The sequence below is a fragment of the Manis pentadactyla genome, chromosome X, assembly GCF_030020395.1.
Source record: "Manis pentadactyla isolate mManPen7 chromosome X, mManPen7.hap1, whole genome shotgun sequence".
NCBI classification, from domain to species: Eukaryota; Metazoa; Chordata; class Mammalia; order Pholidota; family Manidae; genus Manis; species Manis pentadactyla.
In genome coordinates, this window is record NC_080038.1 from 122,247,831 (window position 1) to 122,274,573 (window position 26,743).

Consider the following 26,743-nt stretch of genomic DNA (forward strand, 5'->3'; position numbering starts at 1 on the left):
ACTAACGGGTGGGGAATTGTGTCCCATCCCCTTAAATCTGGGCCCTATGATTGCTTGGTCAATAGAATACGGTGGTAATTATACTATGCCAGTTTCTGGCCCTGAGAAACTGGCAGCTTCTACTTCTATCTCTTGAAACACTCGCTCTTAGAGCACAGTCACATGCTGTGAGGAAGCTGACAGTCAAATGTAGATGTGTTCTGGCAGAAAATCTAGCTATGTTTCTAGCTGATGGCCAGCATCAGATGTATCTGTAAGTGAAGACACCTCCATTAAGACTGCAGTCATCAGCCTCTGAGTCTTCCTAGCTGAAGCACCAGAAATCATGTCCTGCTATATCCTAAGTTTTGGGGTAGTCTGTTACTCAGTAATAATAACTGAAACAAATTTTGGCAACTATGCTAATTTGTTTAAAGGTTCCTAAGGAGATGAAAAAAAATCTGCAGGCTTATTTTGAACCAACCCTGGAGTGCTAGAAGTCCAAGAGATTCAAGCATCATAATGCATTCCTCAAAGATTAATGACAGCAGTTTGTATTTCTATCAGGTTCTTCATGACTAATGACCTCTTCATAGAAACCCAAAAGTTATAACCTCTCTGAAATCTGTTGCTCTACTTCAACTACATCATCTCATCTCTTAGGTAATGACTAGCTCTCTAATAATTCAGTCCATATCCCTATGTATGTAGTATAGCCCAGTGATTAAAAAGCAGGAGCTCTAGAGTGAGACTGCCTGGCTCTGCTACTTAGTATCTATGTGACCTTAGGTAAATTAACTTAACCTCTCAGTACTAGTCTTCACATCTGAAAAATGAGGATGTACCTAAAGAGTTTGGAGAAGTGAGTTTATGTATTTAAAATGCTTAAGAACAATACATTCACATGTAACCGGACACATTGTGCAAGGTATTATTTTAAATCCCAAATTAAAATATCTCAAATTAAAAAGGTGAACCTTAATGATAATTGAGTTGGTAAACTTAAGGGATAAATATAAAGAGAATAAATTATATTCTCACTGAGTGCAAGCTGCATGCCTTCAACTACTTTCCGTTTTCCTGTTGATGGTTTTGATTTTTTACTCCTCACTATTGATGCCCGACTGCTGATTCCACTAATGACTGACATGGTGTCATCATCACCACCAGCCAGCAAAGAATTTCGGTAAGACATCAGTGGAAGCCACACATCTTCTCTTCGTAGTGACATCTGAAAGGTCATGAACTTTTCCAAGTAAACATACCTTAAAAAGAAGCAGAAAAAAACACATCAGCTTTGATACATAAAACTGCCATTTTTCCCTTTTTGTTTATTCTCCCTAAAAATCTTCAGGCTCACATACTGTATGACATATTAAATGTCAGAATTAAATAAAAAGTAAGGTAGAATGTAACAAAATAGTGGTTGATGGTCTACATTTTCTCAAATCATATATAGTAACAAATAATAGATAATAGTATTTTCTTTCTTAAAATGTCTCTGTTCCATTCTATCTTTACAAGTCCTCTGCAAGAAGAACATATCCATATTTACAGAAAGAGGACTGCATTTAAAATCACACAATTTCAGTGCTAATCCCAGTTCTACCAACTCCTAGCTATATGAGCATGGGCATATTACTAACTACTCAATTTCAGCCTCATCAGCAAACCATTGAGAAATTTTCTATCAAGATTCTCACATTAAACAAAATAATTCAGAACATTTCAGCTTAATATTTGTTGAACATCTACTATGTCCCAGGCATTGGAGATAGATACAGAGATGAATCAGATATGGTCCCTATCTCCCAAAAAGTTTCGGCCTGATCAAAGTCATACATCTACCCTTGGATCCAAGTATCACAAGGATTCTATGGCTTATATGTAATATACCATTCAAAATCCAAGTAAGGTTTGTGTGACTACTATGTACTAGGTATTTTTCTCTGGGCTTCTTTAACTTTATTCTTACAATCTTGTGAGAAAGATATTATCCCCGATACGAAAGATTAGGAAAGAAGGGATAAGAAAAGTAACATATAAGTAATAAAGCAGTATAACCATGATTCAAATCCCATGCTTCTGACACTGAGTTGAGTGCTTTATTGAATAAATTATGCTTCAAACACAAACATAAATTCTATCAACTAACTGTAAAGTGCAACCCAAATACCTGCTGTCTTAATGACTAGTTCCAATAATTTAAGAATTACCAGTTTTGAAATCCATTAAAAAGAAGGGCTAGGAGGTAACAGTTACAAATGCACTGCTTGGTGGTACTTCAGTGTTTCTTCTTAATTACAATATATTTCAGCTATACACAGTACTACTATATGCCTCAAAGGTCTGTAAACTTTTTATCATTCTGAGAACTAGTACCAGTCTGCTACAAGATATGAATCTTGAGCCAAAATATACTGTGAGATTTGCATACAACTATGTATCCACGACATAGCTTAACAGAAAGTCCAGGTAAGTAACCCTCCCTGATGCTATTTCCCTTGGCCTTCTGCCCTACCACAGAGGTTATCACTGACCTGAATTTGCTAGTTATCATTCCCATGCATATTTTTGTACTTTTAATAGATATTTCTCTATAAACATGATACCACAGTTTAGTACCTTCCCTTTTGCACCCAACATTATGCTTTGGAAAACGACCCTATTGGAAGAGTGACATCAGCTAATGCTACAGCAGTAGTTATCTTCTAGTACATAAGTATCAAACCAACATGTTTTATTTATTTTTTTATATCATTCATATACACATACATGAACATTGTGGTTACTAGATTCCCATTATCAAGTCCCCACCACATACCCCATTACAGTCACTGTCCATCAGCATAGAAAGATGCTATACAATCACTGTCTTCTCTGTGCTGTGCTGCCTCCCCTGCCGCCCCCCACCATTATGTGTACTTATCATACTGCCCCCTTTTCCCCTTATCCCTCCCTTCCCACCCATACTCCCCAGTCCCTTTCCCTTTGGTAATTCTTGGTCCATTCTTGGGATCTGTGAGACTGCTGTTTTGTTCCTTCAGTTCTTTCTTTGTTCTCATACTCCACAGATAAGTGAAATCATTTGATACTTGTCTTTCTCTGCCTGGCTTATTTCACTGAGCATAATACCCTCTAGCTCCATGCATATTGTTGCAAATGGAAGGATTTGTTTTCCTCTTATGGCTGAATAATATTCCATTGTGTATATGTACCACATCTTCTTTATCCATTCATCTCCTGATGGACGGACACTTAGGTTGCTTCCACTTCTTGGCTATTGTAAATAGTGCTGCGATAAACATAGGGGTGCCTATGTCTTTTTCAAACTGGACTACTGCATTCTTAGGGTAAATTCCTAGGAGTGGAATTCCTGGGTCAAATGCTATTTCTATGTTTAGTTCATTGGGGAACTTTCATATTGCTTTCCACAATGGTTGAACTGATTGACATTCCCACCAGCAGTGTAGGAGGGTTCCCCTTTCTCCACATCCTTGTCAGCATTTGTTGTTCTTAGTCTTTTTGATGCTGGCCATGCTTACTGGTGTGAGGTGATATCTCATGTTGTTTTCATTTGCATTTCCCTGATGATTAGTGATGGGGAGTATCTTTTCATGTGACTGTTGGCCATCTGAATTTCTTCTTTGGAGAAGTGTCTGTTCAGATCCTCTGCCCATTTTTTATTTGGGTTATTTGCTTTTGGTTTGTTGAGGTGCAAGAGCTCTTTGTATATTTTGGATGTCAACCCCTTATCAGATATGTCATTTATGAATATATTCTCCCACACTGTAGGATGCCTTTTTGTTCTACTGATGGTGTCCTTTGCTGTACAGATTTTTAGTTTGATATAGTCTCACTTGTTCATTTTTGCTTTTGTTTCCCTTGCCCGGGGAGATATGTTCATGAAGAAGTTCCTCATGTTTATATCCAAGAGTTTTGCCTATATTTTCTTCTAAGAGTTTTATAGTTTCATGACTTACATTCAGAATCTTTGATCCATTTCGAATTTACTTTTGGGTATGGATTTACACAGTAATCCAGTTTCATTCTCTTACATGTAGCTGTGCAGTTTTGCCAACACAAGCTGTTAAAGAGGCTGTCATTTCCCAACTGTATATCCATGGCCCCTTTATTGTATATTAATTGACCATATATGCTTGGGTTAAAATCTGGACTCTCTATTCTGTTCCACTGGTCTATGGGTCTCTTCTTGTGCCAATACCAAATTGTCTTGATTACTGTAGCTTTGTAGTAGAGCTTGAAGTAGGGAAGCAAGATACCCCGTTTTATTCTTCCTTCACAGGATTGCTTTGGCTATTCGGGATCTTTGGTGGTTCCGTATGAATTTTAGAACTATTTGTTCCAGTTCGTTGAAGAATAGTCAGTATTTTAATAGGGATTGCACTGAATCTGTAAATTGCTTTAGGCAGGATGGCCATTTTGACACTATTAATTCTTCCTAGCCAAGAGCACGGGATGAGTTTCCATTTGTTAGTGTCCTCTTTAATATCTCTCAACTATTTCTTATAGTTTTCAGGGTATAGGTCTTTCAATTCCTTGGTTAGGTTTATTCCTACGATTTTATTCTTTTTGATGCAATTGTAAATGGAATTGTTTTGCTGATTTCTCTTTCTGTTAGTTCATCATTAGTGTATGGGAAAGCCACAGATTTCTGTATATTAATTATGTATCCTGCAATTTTGCTGAATCAGATATTAGTTCTAGTAGTTTCAGAGTGGATTCTTTAGTGTGTTTTATGTACAATATCATATCATCTGCAAACAGGGACAGTTTGACTTCTTTACAAATCTGGATGCCTTGTACTTCTTTGTTTTGTCTGATTGCTGTGGCTAGGACTTCCAGTACTATGTTGAATAAAAAGCAGGGAGAGTGGGCATCCTTGTCTTGTTACCAATCTCAGAGGAAAAGCTTTCAGCTTCTCACTGTTAAGTATGATGTTGGCTGTGGGTTTGTCATATATGGCCTTTATTATGTTGAGGTACTTACCCTCTATACCCATTTTATTGAGAGTTTTTATCATGAATGGATGTTGAATTTTATTGAATGCTTTTTCAGCATCTATGGCAATGCTCATGTGGTTTTTGTCCTTCTTTTTGTTGATGTGGTGGATGATGTTGATGGATTTTCAAATGTTTTACTATCCTTGCATCCCTGGGACGAATCATACTTGATTATGGTGTATGATACTCTTGATGTATTTTTGAATTCAGTTTGCTAATATTTTGTTCAGTATTTTTGCATCAATGTTCATCAGGGATATTGGTCTGTAGTTTTCTTTTTTTGTATCTTTGCCTGGTTTTGTTAAGAGAGTAATGCTGGTTTCACAGAATGAGTTTGGAAGTATTCCCTCCTCTTCTATTTTTTGGAAAACTTTAAGGAGTATGGGTATTACATCTTCTCTAAATGTGTGATAAAATTCAGCAGTGAATCCTTCTGGTCCGGAGGTTTTGTTCTTGGGTAGTTTTTGAGTACCAATTCAATGTCACTGCTGGTAATTGGTCTGTTTAGATTTTCTGTTTCTTCCTGGCTCAGTCTTGGAAGGTTGTATTTTTCTAGAAAGTTGTCCATTTGTTCTAGGTTATTCAGTTTGTTAGCATATAGATTTATATAGTATTCTCTAATAATTCTTTGTATTTCTGTGGTGTCCGTCGTGACTTTTCCTTTCTCATTTCTGATTCTGTTTATGTGTGTGTATTCTCTTTTATTTTTAATAAGTCTGGCTAGGGGTTTATCCGTTTTCTTTATTCTCAAATCAACATGTTCTATACCTTAAACTGACATAAGTCTGAAGACCTAGTACCTAACATGGTGGTCATAGATGACAATACTGTATAATTCTATAGTACTACATAATTGAAATTTGCTAGAAAAATAAAACATTTCTCATCAAAAAAAACATGGGTAAAAATGTGAGGTGATGGATATGTTAACTTTATGGTAATCCTTGTACCTCAATACAGCTGAAATTTTTTTTAAGATTTTAAACACAAATCCATTGGAATATATGACTGTAATTTCAATCCCAACCCAACCAAATAATCTGTAGAAATAAGAGTCATTTTTGACATCTGAGATTACTGGAAATCTGAACAGTGACTATAGTAAACTAAAGCATTTCCGTTTACTTAAAAAAAAATCTGTCCATTTTGACTGCTGTGTGGTATTCTACTATATAACAATCTATTGATCCCATATTCTGGTTGATAAGATACGTAGGTGTTTTGAGCTTTTCTCTATTCAAACAGTGCAACAGTCGAATTCTTCTATGGTTCTTCTTGTACACCTGTGCAAGGGTTTCTCTAGGTTATCTACCTAGCAATACAATTACTGGATAATGGTAGGAGAATCTTAAGCTTTACTAGACATTGCCAAATAAGGTCCAGAAAGTTGGTCTTATATCAAGTTACACTATCACCAGCAATGTAAAAAGTCTCTGTGAGACTCAAGATGGTAGAGTGAGAGGTAAGACAGAGAATTCTTACCAAAACCACATATAGTATGAAAAGATAGTTAATATAACTAGCCGTAAAACAGCAACAAGAAAGTAGGCTGCACCAGACTGCATACAGACCTCACTAACAGAGCAGACCTCACGAAACAGGGTAATGTACGAAAGCCTTGATCCAGTGGGACCCAAGCCCTTCCCCCATTTCAGCTCACCGGCAGGAGGAAGGGAAATGGAGTGGGGAGCGGGTGGAAGCCTAAGACTGCTGAACACCCAGCTCTGAAGGTCTGCTTTGCAGCACAAACCTACATTGTTTTGTGCTCTGGTGGTTGTTGGGGTTGGGGAGCTGGGACAGGTGGACTGCTTGAAAGACTGAGATTTCAGCCATTTGTGGAGGAGGGGATCCACATCCAGCAGCTTTGGGACAAAGGAAAGGCAGGTGGTCTGAGAGGCTTCCTAGCAGCGAGACAGCTGCTGAAGCAGCGGGGTTTCCACTGAGCTTGCTGCGCAGGAGAACGGATAGGTGGAAAGGGTTGTCTGGGCGTGCTCTGCCCAGCAGATTGGGAACTTTGAGGAGCTTCAGGCGCTCCATACCACTGGCTACCTTTTAGCTCTGAGGCCCCCCACTGTGACACACAGACTACTGCGCCTTCCTCCTGGCCTACCCGCACCTGTTCACAAACTGGGAGTTACTGCACTGCCGTCAGGAGACCCAGAGGGAGTCCCAACCTACAACAGATAGAGACACCAAGCACAGAGGCTTAGAACTGTGTACTCAGCCCACTGGCTCTGATACTGGACACACGCACTGCAGCCGGTAATCAGGAAACAGCTCTTTCCTCCCCCAAGGCACCAGCATCGCTCCTCTACAACCCCCCAACCTCACTCTAGGGGCGGAACAGCGCCAGAGACTAGAGCTTCTGGGCATTAGAGGACACCACATATAATTAGGAAACGTCAAAGGAACCTGGTTCATACCAAAATCTCACAGACCCCAGAAAAAGTGCCAAATGAAACTGAACACACCAATCTGCCTAAAAGAGAGTTTAAAATAAAAATCATAAGCATGCACATGGAGGTACAGAAAAATATTCAAGAACACAGGGACAAACTTAAAATGGAGATTCAATCATTAAGAAATTCCATATCTAAAATTAAACATACAATGGAGGGATTTAAAAGCAGATTAGGCTCTTAGGCCATGGAGGTGCATAGACCTCCCAATACAAGGAACCCAAGGAAGACAACACCAAGACATATAATAATTAAAATGGCAGAGATCAAGGATAAGGACAGACTTTTAAAAGCAGCTAGAGAGATAAAAGATCACATACAAAGGAAAACCTATTAGGCTATCAATAGATTTCTCAACAGAAACCTTACAGGCCAGAAGGGAGTGGCATGATGTATTTAATGCAATAAAGCAGTAGGACCTTGAACCAAGAATACTCTACCCGACAAGGTTACCATTTAAATTTGAAGGAGGGATTAAACAATTTTCAGATAAGCAAAAGCTGAGAGAATTTACCACCCAAAAACCACCTCTACAGTGCATTTTGCAGGGACAACTATAGACAGAAGTATTCCTAAAGCTAAATAGATGTCACCAGGGGAAATAAAACCACAGCAAAGTAGAGGAATTAATTACTAAGCAGATGAAAAATCAAATCAACTACCCCCAAAGTAAATCATGGGATAGACAAAGAGTACAGAATATGATACCTAACATATAAAGAATGCAGGAGGAAGAAAAAGGAGGGAAAAAAAGAACCCTTAGGTTGTGTTTGTAATATCTTATGAAGTGAGTTAATTAAACTGTTAGATAGTAAGGGAATTAACCTTGAACCTTTGGTAACCATGAATCTAAACCCTGCTATGGCAATAACCACATACCTATCGATAATCACCATAAATGTAAATGGTCTGAATGCACCAATCAAAAGACACATCACTGAAAGGATAAAAAAACAAGAACCTATGTATATGCTGCATACAAGAGACTCACTTCAAACCCAAATACATATACAGACTGAAAGTAAAGGGATGGAAAAAGATACTTCAAGCAACTAATATGGAGAAAAAAGCAGGAGTTGCAGTACTGGTATCAGACAAATTAGACTTCAAAAAAAAGAAAGTAACAAGAGACAAAGAAGGACATTACATAATGATAACGGGGTCAGTCCAACAAGGGGATATAACTATTATAAATATCTATGCACCCAACAGAGGATCACCTACATATGTGAAACAAATACTAGCAGAATTAAAGGGGGAAATAGAATGCAGTGCATTCATTTTAAGAGACTTCAACACACCACTCACTTCAAAGGACAGATCCAGCAGATGAAAAATAAGTAAAGAAACAGAGGCACTGAACAACATGTTAGAACAAATGGACTTAACGGACATCTACAGGACAGTCCATCTAAAAGCAATTGGATACACATTCTTCTCAAGTGCACATGGAACATTTTGAAGAATAGATCATATACTAGGCCACAAAAAGAGCCTCGGTAAATTTAAAAAGATTGAAATTCTACCAACCAGCTTCTCAGATCACAAAGGTATGAAACTAGAAATAAATTACACAAAGAAAACGAAAAAGCCCACAAACACATGGAGGCTTAATAACATGCTCCTAAATAATCAATGGATTAGTGACCAAATAAAAATAATGATCAAGCAATATACAGAGACAAATGACAACAATAATTCAACACTGCAAAATCTGTGGGATGCAGCGAAGGCGGTGCTAAGACGGAAGTATATTGCAATACAGGCCTACCTCAGGAAAGAATAACAATCCCATATGAACAGTCTAAACTCACAATTTACGAAACTAGAAAAGGAAGAACAAAGGAGGCCCAAAGTCAGTAGAAGGAGGGACATAATAAAGATTAGAACAGAAATAAATAAAATCAAGAAGAATAAAACACTACACAGGATCAATGAAAGCAGGAGCTGGTTCTTTGAGAAAATAAACAAAATAGATAAACCCCTAGCCAGACTTATCAAGAAATAAAGAGAGTCTACACAGATAAACAGAATTGGAAATGAGAAAGGAAAAATCACTCAGACACCACAGAAATACAAAGAATTATGAGAGAAAACTATGAAGAACTATATGCTAACAAACTGAATAACCGAGAAGAAATAGACAACTTTCTATAAAAATACAACCTTCCAAGTCTGACCCAGGAAGAAACAGAAAATCTGAATAGACCAATTACCAGCAAGAAATTGACCTGGTAATCAAAAAATTACCTAAGAACAAAATTCCTGAAACAGATGGCTTCACTGCTGAATTTTATCAGATATTTTGTGAAGACCTTACAACCATCCCCCTTAAAGTTTTCCAAAAACTGGAAGAGGAGGGAATACTCCCAACCTCATTCTACGAGGCCAACATCACTCTTACACCAAAACCAGGCAAAGACACCACAAAAAAAGAAAACTACAGACCAATAACCATGATGAACATACATGCAAAACTACTCTACAAAATATTAGCAAACTGAATTCAAAAATACATCAAAAAGATAATCCATCATGCTCAAAGTGGGATTTATTCCAGGGATGCAAGGATGGTACAAAATTCAAAAATCCATCAACATCCTCCACCACATCAACAAAAAGAAGGACAAAAACCACATGGGCATCTCCACAGATGCTGAAAAAGCATTCAACAAAACTCAACATCCATTCATGATAAAAACTCTCAACAAAATGGGTAGAGAGGGCAAGTACCTCAACATAATAAAGGCCATATATGACAAACCTGCAGCTAACATTATACTTAACAGCAAGAAGCTGAAAGGTTTTCTTTTAAGATCGGGAACAAGACAAGGAGGCACACTCTACCCACTTTCATTCAACATAGCTCTGGAGGGCCTAGCCGTGGCAATCAGACAACACAAAGAAATAAAAAGCATCCAGATTGATAAGGAAGAAGTTAAACTGTCCCTGTTTGCAGATGACATGATATTGTATATAAAAATCCCTAAAGAATCCACTCCAGAACTAATAAATCTAATATCTGACTTCAGCAAACTTGCGGGATACAAAATTAATACACAGAAATCTGTGGCATTCCTATACAGTAACGATAAACTAGCAGAAAGAGAAATCAGGAAAACAATTCCATTCACAATTGCATCAAAAAGAATAAAATACTTAGGGATAAACCTAACCAAGGAAGTCACAGACCTATACTCTGAAAACTACAAGACACCCATGAGAGAAATTAAAGAAGATACCAATAATAAATGGAAACACATCCCATGCTCATGGATAGGAAGAATTAATATTGTAAAAATGGCCATCCTGTCTAAAGCATCTACAGATTCAGTGCAATCCCTATTAATATACCAACAGCATTCTTCAATGAACTAGAGCAAATAGTTTTAAAATTCACATGGAACCACAAAGACCTCGAATAGCCAAAACAATCGAGAAGGAAGAATAAAGCAGGGAGAATTACACTCCCTGACTTCAAGCTCCACTACAAAGCCACAGTAATCAAGACAATTTGTTACTGGCACAAGAACAGACCCACAGACCAATGGAACAGAGTAGAGAGCCCAGATATAAACCCAAGCATATATGGTCAATTAATATACGATAAAGGAGCCGTGGACATACAATGGGAAAATGACAGCCTCTTCAACAGCTGGTGTTGGCAAAACTGGACAGCTACATGTAAGAGAATGAAATGGACTATTGTCTAACCCCATACATAAAAGTAAACTCAAAATGGATCAAAGACCTGAATGTAAGTCATGAAACCATAAAACTCTTAGAAAAAAACATAGGCAAAAATCTCTTGGACATAAACATGAGCAACTTCTTCATAAATGTTATCTCCCCAGACAAGGGAAACAAAAGCAAAAATGAAGAAGTGGGACTATATCAAACTAAAAAGCTTCTCTACAGCAAAGGAAAACATCAGTAGAAGAAAAAGACATCCTAGAGTATGGGAGAATATATTCATAAATGACATATCCAATAAGGGGTTGGTATCCAAATTATATTAAGAGCTCACACACCTCAACAAACAAAAAGCAAATAATCCAATTAAAAGATGGGCAGACAATCTGAACAGACACTTCTCCAAAGAAGAAATTCAGATTGCCAACAGACACATGAAAAGATGCTCCACATTCCTAAATCATCAGAGAAATGCCAATTAAAACCACAATGAGATATCACCTCACACCAGTTGGGATGGCCACCATCCAAAAGACTAAGAACAAATGCTGGCGAGGATGCGAAGAAAGGGGAACCCTCCTACACTGCTGGTGGGAATGTAAAATAGTTCAACCATTGTGGAAAGCAATATGGAGGTCCCTCAATGAACTAAAAATAGAAATACCATCTGACCCAGGAATTCCACTGCTAGGAATTTACCCTAAGAATGCAGCAGTCCAGTTTGAAAAAGACATATGCACCCCTATGTTTATCGCAGCACTATTTACAATAGCCAAGAAATGGAAACAACCTAAGTGTCCATCAGTAGATGAATAGATAAAGAAAATACAGTACACATACACAGTGGAGTATTATTCAGCCATAAGAAGAAAACAAATCCTACCATTTGTAACAACATGGATCGAGCTCGAGGGTATTATACTCAGTGAAATAAGCCAGGCAGAGAAAGACAAGTATCAAATGATTTCACTCATCTGTGGAGTATAAGAACAAAGAAAAAACTGAAGGAACAAAACACCAGCAGTCTCACAGAACCCAAGAATGGACTAACAGTTACCAAAGGGAAAGGGATTGGGGAGGATGGGTGGGAAGGGAGGGATAAGGGGGAAAAGGGGGCATTATGATTTGCATGTATAATGTAGGGTGGTGGATACAGGGAAGGCAGTATAGCACAGAGAAGTGGTGATTCTATAGCATCTTACTACGCTGATGGACAATGACTGTAATGGGGTATGTGGTGGGGACCTGATAATAGGGGGAGTCTAGTAACCATAATGTTGTCCATGTAATTGTGCATTAATGATAGCAAAAAAAAACTCTTAGAAGAAAACATAGGCAAAAATCTCTTGAATATAAACATAAGCAACTTTTTTCTGAATGCATCTCCTTGACCAAGGGAAACAAAAACAAAACTGAACACATGGGACTACATCAAACTGAAAAGCTTCTGTACAGCAAAAGACACCATCAACAGAACAAAAAGGCATCCTACAGTATGGGAGAATATATTTGGAAACAACATATCCAATAAGGGGTTAACATCTAAAATATATAAAGAACTCACACACCTCAACATCAAAAAAGCAAATAACTCGATTAAAAAATGGGCATAGGATATGAACAATTTTCCAAAGAAGAAATTCAGATGGCCAACAGACACATGAAATGATGCTCTACATCACTAATTATCAGGGAAATGCAAATTAAAACCACAATGAAATATCACCTCACACCAGTAAGGATGGCCAGCATTGGAAAGAGGAAAACAAATGCTGGCGAGGATGCAGAGAAAGGGGAACCCTCCTACACTGCTGGTGGGAATGTAAGCTAGTTCAGCCATTATGGAAAGCAATATGGAAGTTCCTCAAGAAAACTAAAAATAGAAGTACCATTTGACCCAGGAATTCCACTCCCAGGAATTTACCCAAAGAATATAATTTCTCAGATTCAAAAAGACATATGCACCCCTATGTTTACTGCAGCAGTATTTACAATAGCTAAGATATGGAATCAACCTAAGTGTCCATCAGTAAATGAATAGGTAAAAAAGAAGTGGTACATATACACAATGGAATACTATTCAGCCATAAAAAGAAACAAATCCTACAATTTGCAACAACATGGATTGTTTTGGAGGATATTATGGTCAGTGAAATACGAAAGTCGGAGAAAGACAATTACCAAATGATTTCCCTCATTTGTGGAGTGTAACAACGAAGCAAAACTGAAGGAACAAAACAGCAACAGACTCAGACTCCAAGACGGGACTAGCATTTACGAAAGGTGAGGGGCCAGGGAGTTCAGTTGTGGAGGGAGGGGAAGGGGATTCAGTGGTATTACGATTGGCACATATGGTGTGGGGGGGATCATGGGGAAGACCATGTAGCAGAGAGAAGGCAAGTAGTGACTCTGTGGCATCTTACATTGATAGACAGAGATTGTAATGGGGTATGTGGGGGACACGAAAACATGGGTGAATGTAGTAACCACATTGTTTTATGTGAAACCTTCATAAGAGTGTATATCAATAATACCTTAATAAACAAACAAACAAACAAACAAAGTCTCTTTGTTTCAGGATCCTTGGCTATAATTGGCACAAGCAGATTTCTTAATTTCTGCTAACCTGCAGGTGAGAATGGTTTTTCATTATCTTATTTTTTTATTGAAATACAATTGATATACAATATTATGTGGGTTTCAAATGTACAACATAGTGATTTGACAATTACATTCTTTACAAAATGTTCACATTTCATAATCTGTCACCATACAAAGATATTTCAATATTATTGGCTCTATGTCCTATGCCATACTTCCATCCCTGTGACTGATTTATTTTATAATCTGAAGTTTATACCTCTTTATCCCCTTCACCTATTTCACCCTTCTCCTACCCCATGATAATTAGCAGCCATCCTTGGTTTTTTTAGTCTATTTCTGTTTTATTTGTTCATTTGTTTAGTTTTTCAGATTCCACATGTAAGTGAAATCAAGGTATTTGTCTTCTCTGACTTATTTCACTTAGCGTAATACCCTCAAGGTCAATTCACTTCACAAATGGCAATATTTCATCTTTTATGGCTAAGTAATATTCCTATTGCATACATGTATCACATCTTCTTGTATCTAAAAAATGTAAAAATTCCTGCCATACTGGCCCCGGAAGATGACTGGTTAGCCAGAGACGGGTAAGATTCCTCAAGGGAGGAACAACCTAAGACAGGCACAGTCGCAGGGGGGCCATCAGGTGAGAAATTGGGGATCAACAGAGGGGAGGCTTAGAACCTCACCCCCCCTGTTCTGAGAGAAATCTTCTGCATCCGTGGATGTTTTATTGCCCTTGTCTAGCTTGGATTAACACATAGTCTACAGGCACACACCTGATCATCTACATTTGCTCTCTTACAACACTAAACTCTGTTTTCTACCTTTATCTCGTATCTACCTACTTCAGCATTTTATTAAAAATAATAATAATAGAGAAATGTGGTATCCACATATAAATCAAGTTTAAAAATCAAATGAATATTCATATTTGAACTGACTGTGTATAGTTCATAATGCATTAACAAAACCGAAAGCTTCTGTGATGACTGCCCTTGCACTGTTCACCATGTAACTTATTCACTATGTAAGAATTTGTGCTCCATGTAAGAACTTGTTCGTTATGCATCAGAAGATTGGAGACTGACGAAAATTAGGCTTGGGGTGGATTAATGATTGTGCATTGAGTATTGACCCCCCTATACAGAAATTTATTGTGGTTAACAACTATTTGATCAATAAATATGAGAGATGCCCTCACAAAATATATATATACATATATATATATATATAAACACACTTCCAATTGTAAAATAAATAAGTAACCAGGATGTAATGTATAGCATAAGGAATATAGTCAAAATATTGTAACAACCTGGTATGGTGATACCTGGTACCTAGAATTATCATGTATATAAATGTTGAATCACTGTGTTGTACACCTGAAACTAATGTAATGCAATACTGTTGTCAACTACCCTTCAATAAAAAAATAAAAAATAAAAATAAATAAAAAAAAAAAATTCCTGCCATACTGAAAAACCTAATAATCTGATTAAAAAATGGGCAAAGGACCTGAATAGACATTTTTCCCAAGAAGACATACATGGATTCTTAACATCATTAATCATAAGGGAAATAAAAATGAAAACCACAATGAAATATTACCTCACACCAATCAGAATGGCTAATATAAACAAACAAAAAAAGAAATTAACAAGTATTGGCAAGGATGTGGAGAAAAGGGGATTCATACACTGTTGATGGGAATGTTATTGGTACAGCCACTACGGAAGACAATACGGAGGTTTCTCAGAAAGATAAACATACAGATACCATATGACCCACCAATTCCACCTCTGGGAATCTACCCAAAGAAAACAAAATCACTAACTTGAAAAGACACATGCACTGCTAGGTCTATAGCTGCATTATTTACAATAGCCAAGAAATGGTTTGCCATTATTTTTAATTTGCATTTCTCTAAGAATGTCAATGAAATTTTCAACTAGGATAAATGTATATTTAATAAAATGCACAGAAATTAAAAGTATAATTGAATTCTTCCAAGTGGTAAAGATACCTCAAGACAAATACTGGGCATAGAAGCCACAGGGCATAAATATGCAAAGAATTAAAAAGCTAACCTTTTCAAACAATAAGGCTTCTCTCTCACTTACCAACTTTACATTTCCCTGTATGGCCCCAGAAGATGACTGGTTAGCCAGAGATGGGTAAGATTCCTCAAGGGAGGAACAACCTAAGACAGGCACAGTTGCAGGGGGGCCATCAGGTGAGAAATTGGGGATCAACAGAGGTGAGGCTTAGAACCTCACCCCCCCGTTCTGAGAGAAATCTTCCGCATACATGGATGTTTTATTGCCCGTGTCTAGCGTGGATTAACACACAGGCTACAGGCACACACCTGATCATCTACATTTGCTCTCTTACAACACTAAACTGTTTTCTACCTTTATCTTATCTACCTTATCTTATCTACCTACCACTTCAGCATTTTATTAAAAATAATAATAATAAAGAGAGAAATGTGGTATCCACATATAAATCAAGTATAAAAATCAAATGAGTATTCATATATGAACTGACTGTTTATAGTTCATAATGCATGAGCAAAACCGAAAGCTTCTGTGATGACTGCCCCTGTAATGTTCACCATGTAACTTATTCACTATGTAAGAATTTGTACTCCATGTAAGAACTTGTTCGTTAAGCTTCAAAAGATCGGAGACTGACGAAAATTAGGCTTGGGGTGGATTAATGATTGTGCATTGGAGCATTGACCCCCCTATACAGAATTTTATTGTTGTCAACAACCATTTGATCAATAAATATGAGAGATGCCCTCAAAAAAAAAAAAAGGTATAATTGGATCAGTTTTGCAAATGAATGTAGGTCATGTAACCCACACACCTATCAAGATAAAGAACATTTCTATGACCCTAAAGTGTTCAACTACTTTGCTTTACCATTCAATCTCCCCCAAACCAGAAGTAACCACTATTGTGACCTTTATCACCATAGATCAATTTTGTTTGCTTTAGAATTTAATATAAAGTCTGTATTATACAGTCTTCAAATGCAACATACTGGTGGACTTTCAGAAGAAGATATATATTATGACTCATTCATATTCTTCCATCATTTTATACCTCAAAGCCAAGGGGAAAAGGACGAAAGATGACTTTGTGAATTTAATATAATTTGTTGAGTTTTCTTAAACTATAAGTCACCATTTTAGGAGACTAAACCAGCAAAGTATCCTGTTTTAATGGACTGTTGAGGACAGAACTAGCAGTTAAAGTAAAAAGATAAAAAGGGGACTTCTACCTTCCAGTGTTGTCAAAGCTCAGGACACTGGCTGAGATGTTCTTAGTGGGTCACTGGTATTGGCTGTTAAGTGCTCCCTCCTTAATAAGGTTAAGCCAAGAATGCAGATACATAAAGCATCCATATTTGATCTCTAAAGCCACTACTACACTGTGTGGAGAACTCAAAAAATTAAAATGGAGTATTATGCATAAAATATAGTTATAATCTTAAATTATGAAATTTCTGAAGTATAAAGTCTTCTGTGCATTAATGCAGTCCTGCAATTGTAATCTCTGTGTAGAAGGTAGAGAAACCAGGTGTTAACAACTGATCCCTAGGAATTCCAACAAATAAGAGTATTTTTAGCAAATACATACACTGTTCTTTTGTCTTGTCGGAGTAGTTTAGAAGAAAATTCACTCAGAATATCGAGAAATGCCAAATTTAAAGGTGGATGGCTCTCTCCTTGTGGATTAGGCTCTTTGAAAGCAAATTCTATGCCATCTCTACAACAAAAAAAGACAACAAATATTTAAGGACCACAATACAAAATTCAATAGCTTAGAAAGGAAGTTTTTCTCTATACTTTCAACCCACTACTAAGATGTTTCCCTTACCATGCATTTAATCTGAGGAACAGAGAGAGGGGATAAGGAGGCTGTAAACGTGACAATGAGCAAATATATTTACATTTTATGTCAATGTTACATGCTTTAAAACAAAACAAAACCACACACAGGCACATACATACAAACCAGCTATTCTTTAGTTCAAATGTGGTTTGGTGTATCTATATTCTTTCCTCAGTTCTCTCTTCCATAGAAAATAGCCCACATTTGCTCACATAATGATCAATATATTTTCTGTTTTGCAAAACATTACCTACTACAACACACAGGATTAACTTAAACATAATATTAAAGACTATTTGTAATGACCCATTTAAGAGTAAAGTTTAAAAGTAAACTCTACTCAGGGCCCATTTAACTATATTTATTTAACAATAAATACTTCTGTTAATCAAGACAACCCAACATTATACTCTATCAAAAATTAACTGTGAAAAATAATCCAGATGAAATTGGGGAGGAAAGAAAAGTGACTATTACCTCAAGAAAATAATTTATCGTTCTCAAAATAATTACTACATGTGTGGTCCTTAAGTATTAACTATGATTACCATCCAATGTTGTAAAAGGCATAAAAAGGAATTAGAGATTTTTAGAGCAAAGTGAAAAGAAAGAGTGAATTAAAGTTGGAGAAAGTATGAGAATACAATGGAAAAACTTCTTTAGGGAGACATTTAACACTTTAACTAAATAAGCAAGAGGACTGAAAGAGACACAAATATAATAGGGTTTTCAATGAAAGAGAGTCCAAGCCTCTTAATTTTCCCCAAGGTAATGTCTTTTATTCATAATTAAGAGGTAAAGGGTATTGATATCAATGTGTTATGGATCCACAGTTATGTAACAGCCCTAAAATACACTCATACTTGAAAGAACAATCGGTCACTGAAATACAAGCACAAAATAAAATCTGGTAATTTCTAAATTTGATAAGGCTAAGGAAATATGCAGAAAGAAGGCCATAGTTCAAAACAAGGGAAAAGGTCACTATAAGACAGAACAGAACCATAAAGGGAAAACTTGAAATAAAGGAATCAAATCTCAAAAATTTTTCTACCTAGCAGTGAGATTATGACAAAAGCTATTGAGATATTGTAATACCTGATAAATATATGCTGCTTTTCCTCACATAATTCAGAGATTTTATATAGTTTTAATTAAAACTAAGACCTTCTATAAAAGAAATTTCAGTCCGAATTCATTAATGGAGCTAGCCCTATAACTGGTTTTTAATAAAGGAGATATGCCACAGATTTGTAAACAAATAATAAAGCATCACTAAATTTGGTTATTCTAAACAGAGGAGCTATATACAAAAAAATTTCATGAATAAAAAACAGGAGAGCTGAATAAGTATTTAGAGATTACTTGTGTAGCATAGCAATGGCCTCTCTTGTTTTCAACTGATCAAGTCCAAAAGTTAAAGCAAAACGTCGAGCAAGTTCTTTTATGCCACTGAACGTTGACGATGATCTATCAAAATTATAGCCATTTTCCTGTATCATTTCATTGAAAAGCTGTTTGGAAAGAAAGCATGTTAAAGTTTCTTGTTTTGACGACCATGCATGAACATCATTTAAAATGTTATACATTCTATTTAAAATATACTAGATGCCCCATTGTATTTTATTTTAAAACATGGATTTTAAAAATCATTAATAGAAATTACCAATTTTTAGCAGCTCACATATTCAGACTAGAGGTAGCTACTGGCATTAGAAACTCTTTAGGTTAGTAAAGGCAGAATTCTATTTTGCTGCTATTAACTGGATATTAAAATAGCATATAAAAATGTAAAGAAAAAGAATATCCACTGAATTATTAGGCAACTATATGTACTGTTTACTTTTAAATGATGAATCTCTACATCGAGAACTTTCATCAAAGTCGGTGAAACAAAATATAATTTTTCAACAACCAAATTGCCAAGGTTTTTAACATATAATCGCTATTACTGATAAGAATACAATGCAATGAGCACTCTGATCCGCTGGGAACATAAATTGAGATTACCTGTTTATAATCTGGCAATTTTGTAATAAAAACTCTAACTTAAATGCCCTTTAACCAAGCAATTCTAATTTACTGGACTTTATGCAAAACAAATAGTATTTATGCAAAATACACAGGTACAAAAATGTTTTAGTGCTATTTATAATGGCAAGGATTGTAAAAGACCTCAGAATCAAACAAGACATCTTGGTTAAATTACAGTCCCTGTATAAAATCAGAATACTATACAGTCATTAAAAATGCTGAGGAAAGGATTTAATAGCATGATAGTGTTCAGAATTTATTCACATGAAAAATTTAGTCTTTCAAAATTAAATGCATGGTATTTTGTAAAAAATAAGATTTTTGTAAAAAAATAAGATTTCATATAGGCATAAAAAAACTAAGAAGGCTATTAACAACTAAAAACGTTATTGTTAAGTGGAAAGACTTAAGGGTAAGTTGTATTTTTTCTAGTTCCTGTATTTTCTAAACTTTCCACAGTCAGCACTGCTGAGGAAAGGATTTAATAGCATGATAGTGTTCAGAATTTATTAACATGAAAAATTTAGTCTTTCAAAATTGAATGCATGGTATTTTGTAATAAATAAGGTTTTTTAAAAAAAATAAGATTTCATATAGGCATAAAAAAACTAAGAAGGCTATTAACAACTAAAAACGTTATTGTTAAGTGGAAAGACTTAAGGGTAAGTTGTATTTTTTCTAGTTCCTGTACTTTCTAAATTTTCCACAGTCAGCACTATTATTTTATAGCAAATGAAGTTAATTATTTATTTTTTGTTACACATACAAAATCTCTACTGGGTTTATCTGCCATGAAAAAAGATGATACATGTGTAAGTACATAATTTTTTGTAACTGAATCACAACTTCTTTTAAAAAGTTTTTAATTGAGGTATATTACAGTTATCATACAATATAGAATTAGTTTCAGGTATACAACTTAGTGATTCAACAATTATATATATTACAAAATGCTCACCACAATAAAGCGTAGTTCCTATTTGCCACCATACAAAGTTATTGTAATATTATTGACTGTACTTTTAATCCCTATGATTTATTTTATAAATTTATACCCTTTTACCCCTTTTGTCTATATGTCCTTCACCATGCAAAGGAAGTTATTTAAATGCTGTCTTTAAAGTCTTTTAAATTCTGTTAATTTTAATAAAGGATATCCGAACATGCAAATAAAATTAGGAACTTTTATACCTAGATTTCCAAAAAGCAAGAAAAGTTTATCAAACTTAAATAGGCTGGATTATGTTTTGCATGCACTGGGTCTCTAGAGACAGAAGTATACCAAGCAAATGATTTTTACCCAATGAAATCTGCTTCACTGCTGCCAAAATGAAAATGACTGTTGTGTTTTGATTATGACTGATAAATGATCCTTAACATAAATACGGATGTGTATGAAGAAACAAAATTCATCTGAAACCTATCAATCCAAGTTAACCACAGCTAACGTTATGGTGATTATTTTTCCAGATAGATACAGATGTATACAATTTTACAGGGATGCTGTGCTGTAATCTTTTTTATTTTATTCTCAAACTATATATCGTAGAGATCTTTATATACATTAATGAATACAGACCTACATTAATTTTAAGTGCTACATAATAGTCATTGCAAAGATGTACTACACAATCTATTCACCTAATATCCTATGATGGACATTTGGTTTATTTCCAATTTCTTGCTATTATAAACAATGTTGCCATATGCAATCTTGCATACCCGTTTTTGCAAACTTGCCCCTATTACCAACCACCTTGGATAAAATTTTTCAAAGTAAACTGCTGCCTCAAATGGCATACACATTATAAATGTTGACATACACTGCCAAACTGCCTACCAGGAAGATTGTACTGCTAACAATTCCTGTTTCCCACATACATTAGACAGCTATAGGATTGACTCATCTTGCCACACTGAAAGCAAAAACTGATCTCACTTCTACAGTGTCTATTAGTGAGATTAAGTATCTTGAGTTTCTACTTTTATGAATTGTATATTGCATCTTTTACCTACTTTTGTACTGTTACTTTAAAAACTAAGTGTTAATTATGCTAACCGAAAGCTGGTGCTCTTAATGTCTTACCTGTTGCAAACTGAGAATAAGGGTCTTTGCACACTGAATTTTGTCGATCTGCCTTGTTTTACTCATAGTTTCTTTAATGATATCTCCATAGTCATTATAATACTAGAAAGGAAATTTGCACAAATTAGAGGTTTATCTCTTAAAACTTTTGGACAATAAGACTACTTTTAGGTTAATAACGTACAGATGTCACAAAGTATGTACTTGGATGAAATTATACTTTAAAAGACATGAAAGATTATTACTGAAACCTGAAGATAATTTCTAAGCACATAATCCCTAACTTTAGGAAATTCCAAAATACCAGACAGTTAAGATCTGATCTCATTAAACTCCAGACTTGATTTGAAGTATGGAATAAAACAATAATAAGGTTTTACAGATTTTCAGAAATAACACAAGGGATATAAACAAAAGTTTTTGGGCTTTTCATGAACGGTTAAGACAATGAACCTAATCACATTTACTTTCATAACATATTTATTGCTACTGGCATGTAGTCTAGTTTCCAATTTTATTAATTTGGCTTATAGAAACCAGTATCCTGTCAATAACATTTAAAGCAAAACTTATCATGTGTGAAATTTACATAACATGTTGCACATGAATTTTTTTGTAAGATCTTGTTTCATAATGCCTACACAACAACTATCAGAGGTAACAGGAAAACCATGTTCCTATGATTAATAAAATTAATTTTAATCTAGAATACCTAAGTCTGAAAGTTTAAAACTTACAAAATGACTTCATAAGCAATCTTAGTTTAAAAAAAAAAATCTAACAATTTTCATGCCAAATAACCAAGCCAAAACTATGCCATGTTGGTCTCCGGACTACAAAACAACACTTGAGACTACATCAAACATTAGAAGGACACCATTCTATTGCCTTAAAGTAAATCACAAATATAATTTCTAATAATGACAGTTAACTTAAGGAAAGCCATTTCCAATATTCCAAATGCAAAAGAACTCAGTAAACCCAAACTGTTCAATAATGGAGGAATGGAGATATGAGGAAATGTTTCTGGAAATGTGACATTTTAAGAGTTTTCTTTTACACAAGTTAATTTACTATTTAAAAATACAATAGCAACCAAGCATAAAAGCCAGTGTTAAATTCATTTTCTAAGCATTATAAAACTATCTTGCTATCCATTATTCAACTTTACCTTCATATACTGCTTGAAGATATCTGCAGCTGTATTCATCTCTACCACAGTATATACAATTAGCTTACAAAACGCTGCAAGTAAATTTCTCCTCTTGTGCAGAGCTTCAATTTTACTGGCTTCATCTTCCTGTTGACCATCTGGGGAAAAAGTTCCAAACATTAAGTCATGTGTTACTTTACTTCAGCCATGTACACACACACACACACACACACACACACACACACACACACACACACAAATTCTCGCTGTAACACACCTTTATTTTGGAAAGTTTGAAAAATAAGGAAAAAACATTTAAATAAAATACAAACTATGATTACTTTTAATCTTAGTGAAAGACCAGCCCATTAATTCCAAAAGACAATTTTGGTGAAGTCAAAAAATAATCAGAAAGCTGCTTGCTGAATACGGAACAGAAACAAGCAGCATCAGTCAGAGGAATTGATGGTTAGTGAAGTCAAGGCTAAGCCTGCCTAATAGATTCATCTACTTGCCTAATAAGATAGTTTGCCAATTAGATCTGCATATTCATTGTCTGTTGGTTAAGGCTCTTTATTTCCCTGGGGCAGCCAACCTCAGAATTTCTCCTGTCTCTTCAAAAGATGACCCAACCCACCTTACCCCCAACTCTTATTGATACATACTTCATTTTTACACATCACATATATTCGATATTCTGGTCTATCAAGTACTCTGTCTTTTTAAGATAACTTCATATATTTCTGCTCTCACCCATTTTGACATTTTAAACTTCATACTTGGGGAAGCTGGACTACAGTCTCCAAACACTGCCAAATGATTATTTCTAATTATTTGACACTGTCAACAGAACTGTGATGAAGCCGTTTACATAAAAAGCTATGTAAAGGGACAAATTTTTAAAATGAAATTACTTACAAAAAACACTATCTTACACTGATTTACACTTTGGTTACCAGTGAAGTTAAACTTTTTCGTGTATTTACTAGCCATTTATGTTTCCTCTTTCTGAACAGTAGCGCATATTCTGTCAAGTCTTCAATGGAAGAGTCCCGATATCAAAAAACATTTATCTTGCATAGCATACAGTATATGCAACATTTGCATAGTATACAGTAGGAAATCATTTGCATATGAGCTCAAGTTGTGACACTATTTATAATAGGGAAAAAGCTGGAAACGACCTAAATGATTATAATAAAGTGTGGTTAATTCATATCACATGGTATAAAATAAGAATGTTCTTTTAAACAAATGTTTATTTTAACCTTTATCAGATAATCCTTCATCACTGCTAGTATGTTAAAACCAAATTTTGAAAACAGGAATTTGTTTCAGACCATCAGAAAAGGTTTTGTTATCACAAGTACATATTCCAGAATGCCAAAGGCATTTGCTTAGCAACCTAACCCACTGTTTACTCTTTTAAAAGATTACACTGAATATATATGCTAAATTTTCCTTAGTGACTCTGTGATCATAATGGATTTCTATACAATATTGTTTCTAATCAGAGTTTTTGAGCTCTTATTTTTAATTTTCTTCACTTCTTATTTATCAAAAGTTAGCCACCTTTTTCTCCTGCAGGAATTAAAGAATATTAGAGAACGAGCTAACACACTGGGCCTTTCCTAGATGTCAGCTGCTATTATTATTATGTGTGGTTAGTGCCTCTTGATGTATTCCACATCTTACTTTCCCCTTCTAATCAGATGTGGGCTACCAAATCAAATAACCATTATCTACAATACCAGGGGTTAGGTGAGGATTAGGTGAGGATGAAAAGCAATGGAAATTATCAAATGTTGCTGGTGGGAGGACAAACAATACAACCACTTTGCAGAAGAGAATAATCTGGCAACATGTCATCAAGTTTAAGATGCATACAGAAAACATAATCCAGCAATTCCACTATTTAGTATACAGTAGGAAATCATTTGCATACGAGCTCAAGTTGTGATGCTATTTATAACAGGGAAAAAGCTGGGAACACCCTAAATGATTATAATAATGTGTGGTTAATTCATATCACATGGTATTCAGCAGTCCAGTGTCAACACTGGCAAATTTCAATAATGTTAACTCAAAAAAGAAAGATACTAAATAAAATGTTCAACATGATACCATTTGTGTAGAAGCCAGCAACAGAAAATAAACTATATATTGTTAGCAAATACATGACTCTTAATGAAATAAAATTAAAATATAAAGGCATGATAAACACCAAATACAGGACAGCAGTTATCTCTAGGGAAAAAACAAATAATAGGATTGGAAAAGAATACAAATAAGCTTTATTCCTTTGAAAAAAATTTGAAACAAGTACAGCAAAATTTGACAAATGCTGGTGGTAAGTGTACACAAATGTGTTGTTTTATACTTTTCCACAGAGCTGGAATATATTTCACTTTTAAAGTATAAATTTTAAATAAAATCCCAAGAAGCTAAGACTCTGAGCATTAATTTCAAGAAGTTCCTAGAAAATTCAGGAGTACTGGTAAGCTTCTTCTCATTCTATTTCCCATGGTCTAAATGAAATAGAGTCTCCAACTAACAAAAGGGTTATGGACCAACACTGATTTTAATTTTCGGAAAGCTACTAAGCTTTCCCATACAAGTTTTAAAAATTCCAGCTCATCTTTTAGCATCCATTTCCCATGTCAGCTTATTTCAATGATGTTTTTGACTCCTACAGACCAGTTACAACTTCCTCTACATGCCCACAACACTTTGTACATGCTTCTATTACTTATCAAATTGCATTACAATTATGTATTTTTAGATGTCTTTTCCACTTGAATTAAATTCTTAAAGGAGAACATTTGTCTTATTTTTTGACATGATACCTCTAAGTATACTCCCTACTGACCAATACTTGTCAAATGAATATTAAATGTGTAACTAAACCAAATAGCTGAAAGTCAAAACAGAAAGATTGTAAGTATATAAGCTTTAGTACATGGACTTTGACAACTGTTTTGCCTACTGTAGGCTCTCAGTTCCTTTCTGGTTTAAGTTTTTAAACTTGAGAACAAAGTTCTTTATTGATAAAAATAAGCTATAAGCCATGGATAGAATTAGATTCTGATTTTCAGAGATGTGGCAATTTATATATGGGTAAACATATATTGATATTATATTGTCCTCCAAGTATAACTTCAAATTTTAAAAAAATCCAGGAAGAAGCCACCTAATACTGTATGTTTTTCCACAGCCTCCTGTTCAAGTAAGTTATCTTTATGCAATTAAGGTGTGAAGAGAAACTTATTAACACTGGGCAAGGCTGGTTCTATTATTTTCCTGTGAACATTCCATACTGCTCCAGAGTTTTAGAGAACAGTTTCAAACATTTTCCAACACTGAGAAATTATAGTTTAATACCCGCACCAAAATATGAAAACCTATGTTATGAAAGTATACAAGAAAAACGTTACTTAAAGAAACACTTTATTCTGTTCAAATTACCTGAATGCTGGTTATTACCAATGATTAAGGGGAAAAGGGAGCAAATTTTACTGAGTACCTACTACATGCCCACCACTGCATTAGTCACTTTGTTCAAATTAATTAATTCACATAGTTATATAAGGTAGCTACAAATTAGAAAAATGGGTTTATGGCACATAAGAAGCAAATATCTGACACAAATCCTATGCTCTGCAATATGACATTAGTACAATGTTACAATAAACACAATTGTGTTGGAACATGTACCTGTTGTTTCATGTTTTAAGAATGTCAAATAGTAGTACAATATGTTGTCATTACTTAAATATTATTTATCGTGGACCCACAGATTTAACAAA

General features: G+C 35.2%; 1 protein-coding gene across 6 annotated transcripts in view; it reads right to left on the reverse strand.

The window, feature by feature from the left end:
* The window catches only part of STAG2 (STAG2 cohesin complex component), a 141,860-nt gene that overhangs the window by 13,969 nt on the left and 101,148 nt on the right, over positions 1 to 26,743 (reverse strand). For all 6 annotated transcript variants that reach the window (XM_036880838.2, XM_036880836.2, XM_036880835.2 and 3 more), the window contains exons 25-29: positions 22,956 to 23,095; positions 21,785 to 21,886; positions 19,030 to 19,178; positions 17,410 to 17,538; positions 1,021 to 1,244 (exon numbers count right to left, since the gene is read on the reverse strand). In XM_036880838.2, coding sequence (XP_036736733.1) covers positions 1,021 to 1,244; positions 17,410 to 17,538; positions 19,030 to 19,178; positions 21,785 to 21,886; positions 22,956 to 23,095 — 744 coding nt within the window. The remainder of the gene's footprint in view (positions 1 to 1,020; positions 1,245 to 17,409; positions 17,539 to 19,029; positions 19,179 to 21,784; positions 21,887 to 22,955; positions 23,096 to 26,743) is intronic.